General features: G+C 42.7%; 1 protein-coding gene across 1 annotated transcript in view; it reads right to left on the bottom strand.

Moving 5' to 3' along the window:
• Positions 1–8,895, bottom strand: part of DHX35 (DEAH-box helicase 35) — a 69,492-nt gene that overhangs the window by 33,849 nt on the left and 26,748 nt on the right. The window contains exons 8-10 of the mRNA XM_011366607.2: positions 8,455–8,514; positions 1,973–2,085; positions 945–1,041 (exon numbers count right to left, since the gene is read on the bottom strand). Coding sequence (XP_011364909.1) covers positions 945–1,041; positions 1,973–2,085; positions 8,455–8,514 — 270 coding nt within the window. The remainder of the gene's footprint in view (positions 1–944; positions 1,042–1,972; positions 2,086–8,454; positions 8,515–8,895) is intronic.

The following is an 8,895-nucleotide window of genomic DNA, read 5'->3' as shown; positions in this document are numbered from 1 at the left end:
GAGCCTGCTCGATCAGCATAGACACAACAGTTTCTACCTCTTCCTAAAAACATTGAACCAGGAATCAAGGAAACCGAGGTCAATTTGAAGCATGTCATTTTGTCACATAAAAAAAAAAAAAAATGAAAGTTGGGATGAAGATTTTAACTCTAATCAGATTCATGAGTTTCAGTGCAATCACACGTCACTCTGGGGTGGTATTTAATCAAATGCTACCAAACAATGGTGCCCGTGGAGTGAAAATTTGTGATTGTTGGATTAATTACTGAAATGTATACCACCTGCAGTACATAGAAGCGTTCTGGATAAACAAAAACAGTAACTATTTTACTCAGCTTTTAGGTACTGTAGCAAACAAAGCACGGAATATACATGAACAAGCTGTGGCATACAAAATTGGTATAAGCTTTTCCAGGAAGCAGCTGTGGAAAATGTCCAACAATGGAAGAGATTATAGTTAGAGGGTAGTTTTAAACAGTGTTACAACCCTGAGTGAGCACTTGGGCTTGTTCAGTTGTCTTTCCAGTGAAGTACCGTACCCACTTACTACCCCAGGATGAGCTGCGAAGGTGCCACGGGGAAAGAGGCATGCAGCAGCAACATGCATGCACACAATGCACCGAATGCATTAGAATTCAGTAACTAAACAGTCTGTGGACTAAAGTGTATAATGCACTTTGGAATCAGCTAATACATTTAAAATATATTTATTTTAAAAATCAACTTAAGATTCTGCAGACAGAACAGGCAAGAGCTAATGACTCTGACAATGTAGTCAGTAGATGAATGACCTCAAACCAAACAATTTTTTAATGTAATTAAGTAACCACAAAATACAATAAAACAAGAAATAAATGGCTAAGCAAAGTAATAGGCCACTGTATCAATTTTGGTGCTGCCTCAACATGTCTGTTCATCACAGAGAAAAGGTCCAACGGAATTACCTGGCCAGTAAGAAATGCTAATATGTCTCCATCTCCCTCCGTCTGGTGAATTTTCATCACTGTTTCTACAGTTGATTTGATATAATCTGGAACAGGACTGAAAAGATGTATGAGATAAAGCCATCACTAGAATATACACATTAGTTATAGATTAATTACCCTGATAGCTGAGAGCAAAATCTCACAAAAGTTAGTTTGGGGTTGCCTAGCAGGTAATCAGTATATGAATAAATCAAATAACTATTCACTTCTTTCTTTTTTAAAATGCATTAAAAAAAATAATTCATAATTATATATCAACTATGATTTTTTGCTTATTTGCAAAGAAATAAAAACCCATGAGAACAGATGTGCTATCTTGAGCATGCAAAGATGGCTAGCCAGTGAAAGTTGGGGGCTGTTCCCAATGCTGAATCCTACATTTCTTCCTTTTTCCCTGCTGACCACTGGCAGCATGTCTGAGAGAGACAGATAATGCTGATGGGTGTGCTGTCCAACTAGAACAACTCGGAAATCAGGGCCACAACTCTTTGGATTTGTCAGCCCCTATACCAGGCTCCTGGTCTTTGTCCAATGACTAGGTATAGGAATTAAGATGGCCCCTTCCTGTCCAAGGGGGATCCTCCCAAAAATGTCAACCAGGCCCTCTCCCTAAGACGAAGAGGCCTGAGAATCAAATGATTCAAGTCACCAATACTTCCCCCACTGACAGCAGTCTTGTAAACCCCAGTTCTGAAAAATATCAAGCCATCCTCCCCCAACCTCATTACCACTTTGCTCTTTCCAGCTGAGCTACTGACCACAGATTCATAGAAACTGCAGTGTCAAGAGTTTAAACTGAATTTGGCAGTGATACTGCCAAATTGATTGATCTTATCAATAACTGGAGACACAAAATAATGACAGGAGACACAAAACGTGTCCCTCCTCACAGCCTGGCTGATCGTCCTTGGAACAGATGCTTCTCATTCCAAAATGCAGGCCTAGTTTTCTAATCATCATCATTAAAAGTGCAAGTATCATCAAACCTTTGTAGATAAAAGATATCCACCGGAAATGTTCGTCCTTCCACTGTGAGGATGACACATGTATCCATGGTTGGGTCACTGGTTTCATTTTGATTAAAGAAATCTCGAAATTTCTAAAAAAAAAAAAAAAAAATCATTTCTTCATTCTTCTAAAAAAAATTGGTTCATAGTAACTCATGGAAAGAAAGAAAATAATATAAAACTGGCAAAGCATGGAGTATGTAGTAGGAACTGGATATATATAATATAGACTTTGGATTACAAAATAGTTATTAAAAACCATATTTTTTATTATTGCAATTTTGAGGAATCACATTTCAATAACAGACTCTTTACTAAGGTTTGATAAAAAAATAATAAAGGTTAGTGCTCGCTTCAGTAGCACATATACTAAAATTGGAACACAGAAAAATAATAAAGGTTAGATTTCAAAATTGGATTCACTGATGCATCTGAGTTAACATGTAGCTATGGTATTATTTATCTCTAATCCCTATATTTTATTTAACCAAAAGTTAAGTCAAAGGTATGATTCAAGTTAAATACAGGCAAAAGCAGGTTGATGTGTAGTTTTGATCTGGAAAGCACACTTCTGATCACACAGGGTGATCAATTCATAAAGGAAACCTGTATTTCTATGAACAGCTGGTACGTTCCCAGTACCATAGTTACAGATATTTACTATAACCTTTCCAGTAGCTTTTGGGCCACTTTACCACAGGAACAGCATCTTCTCCATATTTATATGCTCTCCAGGAGTTAGCACAAAGCTTTGTATGGGGTAGGTCATCAGTTAGATACTCATCTGACACTCCCACAGAGCCCTGTTGAGAGAAGTGGCTCTTGGCAGTTCCCTCCAAATAGGTGGCCACGTCCTTTTCAATGGCACTTAACCAGCAGACTGGCAGTCCCGTCCATGGGAGGCCAGGCATGAGAACGCTGGCCAACAGTGGGGCTGGAGACACCACTAAAGATCCTCTCTCAAGGAATGTGACCCACGACACACAGAAGCTAAGCCCGAGAAGAGCCAAGGGACCAAACTAGTGGAGAGTGAGTGCTAGATGGAAAGCTGCTGTGCCAGCGGCTGAGGGGACACAGACGTCCCATTAGGTGGCATGTCGTTCTCTGATTCTCGATGGCCTTCCTGCTCCCCAACCATATTCCAGTTCCCTTGAGGCCTGGCTGGGCATTAGTTGCTATTCTCCTAGGAGGCCTATGTGATCATGAGTCCTATCTTCTATTTTCCCCAGGTATCTTTACTAAACATGCACGTGCTTGCTCCTGGAATCTGGGAGCCTGGGGTGCACTGAGAACTGTGACAATACAAAATGAATGGACTTGGAGGAGTACTTCTAAAAATTAGTCAATTGGCTTTAACTACAAAATACTGGAACACTATGCGTTAACCTCAAAATTGTGTTTGAGAAGAGTAAGCACAGACATAAAAGTGCCTCACGCCAACAAAAAGAACTACACTGAGCTATGAAGAACCACATGACACCATTCTTCACTTTCCCTTTGGGTAAATTCCCTTTGAGTGACTTCAGCCTTCCTATGTCCTATGATGTGCAGAGCACAGGCACACTAGAAGTGATACACAAACGAATGAGAAGAAACACCCCTCTGTGCCCCCAAAGTGGATAATCCAAGGGGGCACAAGCATGCGATGAACCAATCATAACATACACTGAGGCAGAATGACTAAACAACCAGAAACAGGGCTGTAAGTTAGTCAGAGAAAATGAAAGATCAATGACAATTGGCTATTAGGGAAGGCAGAATGGAGGTGGCAGTCTCCCTTGGCTAAGCCTTAACAGACGACTGGAAAGAAGAGATATCCCCGCTTTCCAGGATGAAAGCAGAGTGTAAACTGAGATGTAAAAGGGCCCCTGACAGGAGAGTCCAAAGTCTAGGGCAGGCCAGCCTCGTCTCTGAGTTAGCCCTCTCGTCTACAAAATGAACAAACTGCTATCTCCTCTGCAAGGCTGTTGTGCAGTTCAAATAAAGTGTGATCGCAGCTAGCACAGGTCTGGCCTAGAATGAGTACACAGTAAGTGACTGTGTTATCACTCTAAAGGGGCCCAAATGTCATGCTGCATAGGCACTTTATTAGATAGGCAAGACAAAGACAGAGAGGATAGACGTGATATTATCAGATTTGTGCTCTGGATGCCTAAATGGTGGCCATTTAGGAGAAGGGCAGGGGTGATAAAAGATTGGAGGCCAGCAGACTACTTAAGGAGGGTATTGTAATAGCTCAGAGGAGAGAGAATGAAAGCGTGAACTCAGGCAGGGGCGATGTGAAAGCAACGCATTCCAAAGGTTATGACTGACAGGACATGGAAATCAGGGAGTGTAGGCCCACGCCCGTGCAGGCTGGGGAGGATGGAACTGCTTCTTACTCAATCAGAGATTAAAAACTTCCCCACACAATCTAAGTCCTGAGTCTGAATGACCATGACAATGAGAAAGGAAGTGCCATAGAGGAGCCAAGAGTCACAGGTCTGCAGGAGTCACAGGAGTTTCGGTGGTCTGTGACCAGCCAGCAGATGGCAGCTTAGGCGGAAGCGCAGGAGCACAGTCGAGATAGCCTCAAGCACAAAGTGTCTGGTGAACCAGGGGCTATGGAGATGGGCAGCCTGGAGGAGGAAGAGACAACCAGCAAAGTAGCCTGAGGGGAAGCCATCGGGGAGGCAGGAAAGTGGGGTGACAGCAGGGCTCCAGAAGTTGCAGGTGGAGGAAGAATCTGCAGATGGAGGAAGAGGATTTTAGAAAGGGCTCGACAGACAGGCTGTCTGGACCAAAAAGGCAAGCAGAACAGGGAAGAAGATGATGCCTTAACAATGTCGCTGGAGTGGATGGCTACCCCTTAGCTGCTCAGGAACGTGTATTACTAAAGAGTAAAGATGGGGAATTCCTCTTTCAAAAAATAAAATTCAGCATTAATTGAGAAGGCACAAGATCTTAATCCTTAGGATCTTTCTCTTTTATCTTTATTTGGAAATACAAAATACACACAGACAGGCTAGACAGAAAATAAATATCGTATCAACATGTATGTATTTTGAGGCAGAATGAAAAAACAAGAAGAGTGAAAGAGGTTCAACATACCTGGAAAAGGAAGGTTTGAGTCAAGTTCGAAAGAGGAGGGATCATACTGACACAGACACATGGTAAGAAATATAAAAGGACATAAAGGAAGAGACCAGCCTACGAAATGGAATGTAGATGATGGGCACATCTGCTGGGCTGTCTTCCCAGCTCACTGCAGCTTCCTTCCCTGATTGCTCTGACCTGACCCACAGGAGTGGGCTTCCAGCAGCTGAGTCCACATAACACGCCCACCTGGGCCGATACACTGTGGCCCATCCAGACTGGTCCCAAGTGGGCACCTGACCCCAGTTGACCCCAAGTTCCTTCTCTAGGAATCTGAAAAGAGAAATTAGTCTCTCCCCAAGTAGCTGGACCTATGACAAAAGGCCGTGGGAGTTGTCCCAATCCTATTTTCTGCCATGTGGACAGAAGCAAATAAAAGAAAACAATAAGATGTTACAATGGTCAATAAATACTTTGTAATTATACCTGATCATGTTCTGTAATTGCTTGCTTAATTAGGCTCACATTAACAAAGCAGCCAAACCACTTAAGGCAACTATGTGACCAGCCCCCATCATACTCCACTTGCCTCTGCCTCCCAGCCACAGTCACTGGTGTCATCACCTGCTTGCTGGGTGAGCTGGGGTCCTGAGCAAAACCAGAGCAGGTGGCATTATCTATCCCTCCAGACAGTGGGGCTTAGAATTAATCTACTACCCAAAGATCCAGCGGCGAGGGGCCCAGGGATGAGTTCTGGCACCCCTGCACCTCTCAGTCGAATGCCACGTAAGCCGCACCCTTCCCTGTTCCCAGGCTCACTCCTACTCTTCTTCCCTTGCCCTCAGCCCACTCCATTCTCCTCCTCACTCTCTTACTCTCACATGGGGACTCATATGCCACACCCCACATGCACCCGCCCCCACCACCCCACACCCTCATTCACACAGGACTGACTCTACCCCACAGGTCCTCCCCTCATACGCAAACAGACCTCACCTTCCTCCTCACAGAGGAGGCACTGAACGAGGAAAGGATGAAAGAGTGACTGGCCCTAGCCCACCAAAGGCCCAGCTGAACGCTGCTGAGGTCTTGACATGCCCTGCGTCATGGCATACCCATGGCATGACAAATTTCTTACACTCCACTTTCCCACTTAAAATATTATTTCCAGAAAGTCCATCTACATCAACTACTGTAGGCAGGCCTGAAAGAAGCTATTCTTTAAAATCTCTGTGCCAAACCAAAAGACAATGAAAGGCAGTCATAAGCAATAAATAAGTATTATTTAACAATAACTTGAAGAAAAGACTGGGACACTATAGTTTTCAAACACAATAAAAACTATTGGGAATGATTTTTAAAAGAGGTGGGTAATGAAGATAAGAGGCAAAATAGAGATGCTCTGTGCAACTTGGCCACAGAGGGGCTAACAGGAGGAGGGTCAGGTATAGTCCTCAAAAGAGCATTCCAGTTGGTATCGCGGGTGAAGGGCATGAGAATTAATTAAAGAGGGCAACCAAGGAGCCTTGACCCAAAAGTTATCGTGGGCAGACCTAAGACAGCAGACTCCTACAGCCTGTGAGAAGGTCTGGAAGCAGTCTGAGCACACATGCAGACATCTCTCTTAGCCACGCTACGTTTCTTCTCTAAGTTGTTCTAGATCCTGAAGCCATGGGGAGGCCAGAAGCCAGGAACCAGGCCCTTTTCATATCTCGGCTGGATTATAAAACTGACCTCCTGACTGGTATTTCCACAGCTCTCGTCTTTTTTACACAGTACCCAAAGTGATTTATCTAGAACCCAAATATAATCTAGTCATAGCCATAGCTCACACCCTCCCAGGGCTCCCGACAAGGTGCCAAACAGAGTTCTTCCTCTTTTGGTTGGCCTGTAAGGCCTTCCATCACCTGACCCTTACCAATCTTTCCATCTTTCCATTTTTTTTTTTTTAAATGTTTTTAGGCAAGGCAATCCTTGGTTGACCTCACAGACTACAAAGACCTTGTCAGCTTACAATCCCTTACTTCTTATTTTTCACGCCTACAGCACCTGGTCTTCCTACCAACCTTTCCATTTCAATCTCTTGTTATTCCCTAGTCAACCAAAATTCATTCAACCCAAAGCACCTACTCTGTGCCAGACACTGTTTGAGGTGAAAGGGATAAAATAGTGAGAAAGACAGTCAAAGTCCCACTCTTCGTGGTATTTACTTTTAGTGATGGGAGACACACAATAAACAAACACTTAGATACACACAAAATGTTAGGTAGCAGTAAGTGATTAAAGAGAGAAGTAAGCAGAGTAAAAGGATGGACAGCACCCGGGGCACTGCACTATTTTAGACAGAGTGCTCAATAAAGGCCTTTGAGAAGACAGTATCTGATCAAAACTGGAATGAAATGAGGGTAGAGCCATGAGAATATCTAAGGAAAGAATGGCCTGGAAAGAGGGTCCCCCTAGGGCGGAAGCATGCTTAGGTTTTTCCGACGAATGGCAAGTGGACCAGTGAGGCTGGCATGTGGGGAGTACTGGAGAAAGTAGAAGTCAGAGGCAGACAGATCACCCGCTGTAGGGCCCTACAGGTAGTACTCCTATCTTACGCTTAACTCGCAGCCCTGGGCACCCCTGTGTCCTGAGAATGCTTAGGATGCCCTTCTCCACTCCTGCCTATCTGGCAAACTTCTGTGCATCTTTCAAACCCAAGTGGGATGTCCCTCCTCTATGAAAGCCTCTGGACACCCTCTAGCCGGCTAGAGTTAAGAACTTGCTCCTTGGCTGTCTCAGCACCTTGAACACACTGAATTGTAAACACCTATTTATCTATACATACATATTGTGCGTGTGTGCGTGTGTGTGTGTGTGTGTGTGTGTGCGTGTGTGTGTGTGTGTGTGTGTGTATCAAGTGGTAGAAATTATTGGTTGAGTTGAACTGCTATTTGAACCAAAATATTAGTTGAGAGAAAAATAATACAAACTTAGCAATAAAAAATAACATGGAAATTATTGTATGTACAGCAAAAACCTCAATTGTACAAAAAAATTTTAATATAAATGCTACAGTCATAAATAAATACCAGAAATATAGCCTCATACTTAAAAAAAAAAATAAAAAGAAGCTGCCTGTTAGAAGAGAAAAACAGTATGTAGAGAAACAAGACAAGTAAGTAATCATGAACTCAATTAATTACAGGTTAATTTCCACCTACAGGCTGAAAAGGAGTATCCTCTGAGCATATGGAATCTAGGTCATCAGATGGCCCCATAAGGAAGGTAGGCCACTCTACCAAAGATAAGCTCTTGCTAGAGGTAACTGGCCACGGATATGCCCAACTATTCCAGGGTTTATGGGGTGGGAGGGGCAGGGGAAGAGGGGGAAATATTATTACCTCTGCATCCAGAGTGGCTGAAGCCACAATCAATCGAAGATCCCCTCGCTTTTTCTGAATCTGAAAAAGAAGGCGTCAGAAAACAATAGTAACAGTGCAAGATTTAAGGATGAAATCTGATGTGTGAAATTTACTTCATAACAATTCAGTGTGTTTTTTAGATGAGTGGGGAGCTTACAGATGAAACAAGATTGACCATGAATTGATAATTATTAAAATCATAAGTAAAAAGGGGGTTCATCATGTTATTCTTTCTTATTGCATAAATGTATAAAACTTTCTAAAATAAAAAAAAGCTAAAAAAATTTTATAGACATTACAAAGGAGCTTTAAGACTTGAATTTGAATTTACCGAAAATAAAACCATTTTTCCTGACCCCTAGGTCTCTGGATAGTCTGAATTTATGTATATATAGTTAAAGTATAAAAAAGTACTTTAAA

This window comes from Pteropus vampyrus, unplaced genomic scaffold, assembly GCF_000151845.1.
Source record: "Pteropus vampyrus isolate Shadow unplaced genomic scaffold, Pvam_2.0 Scaffold125, whole genome shotgun sequence".
Lineage (NCBI taxonomy): Eukaryota > Metazoa > Chordata > Mammalia > Chiroptera > Pteropodidae > Pteropus > Pteropus vampyrus.
This window is presented reverse-complemented; position numbering and strand designations above follow the sequence as displayed.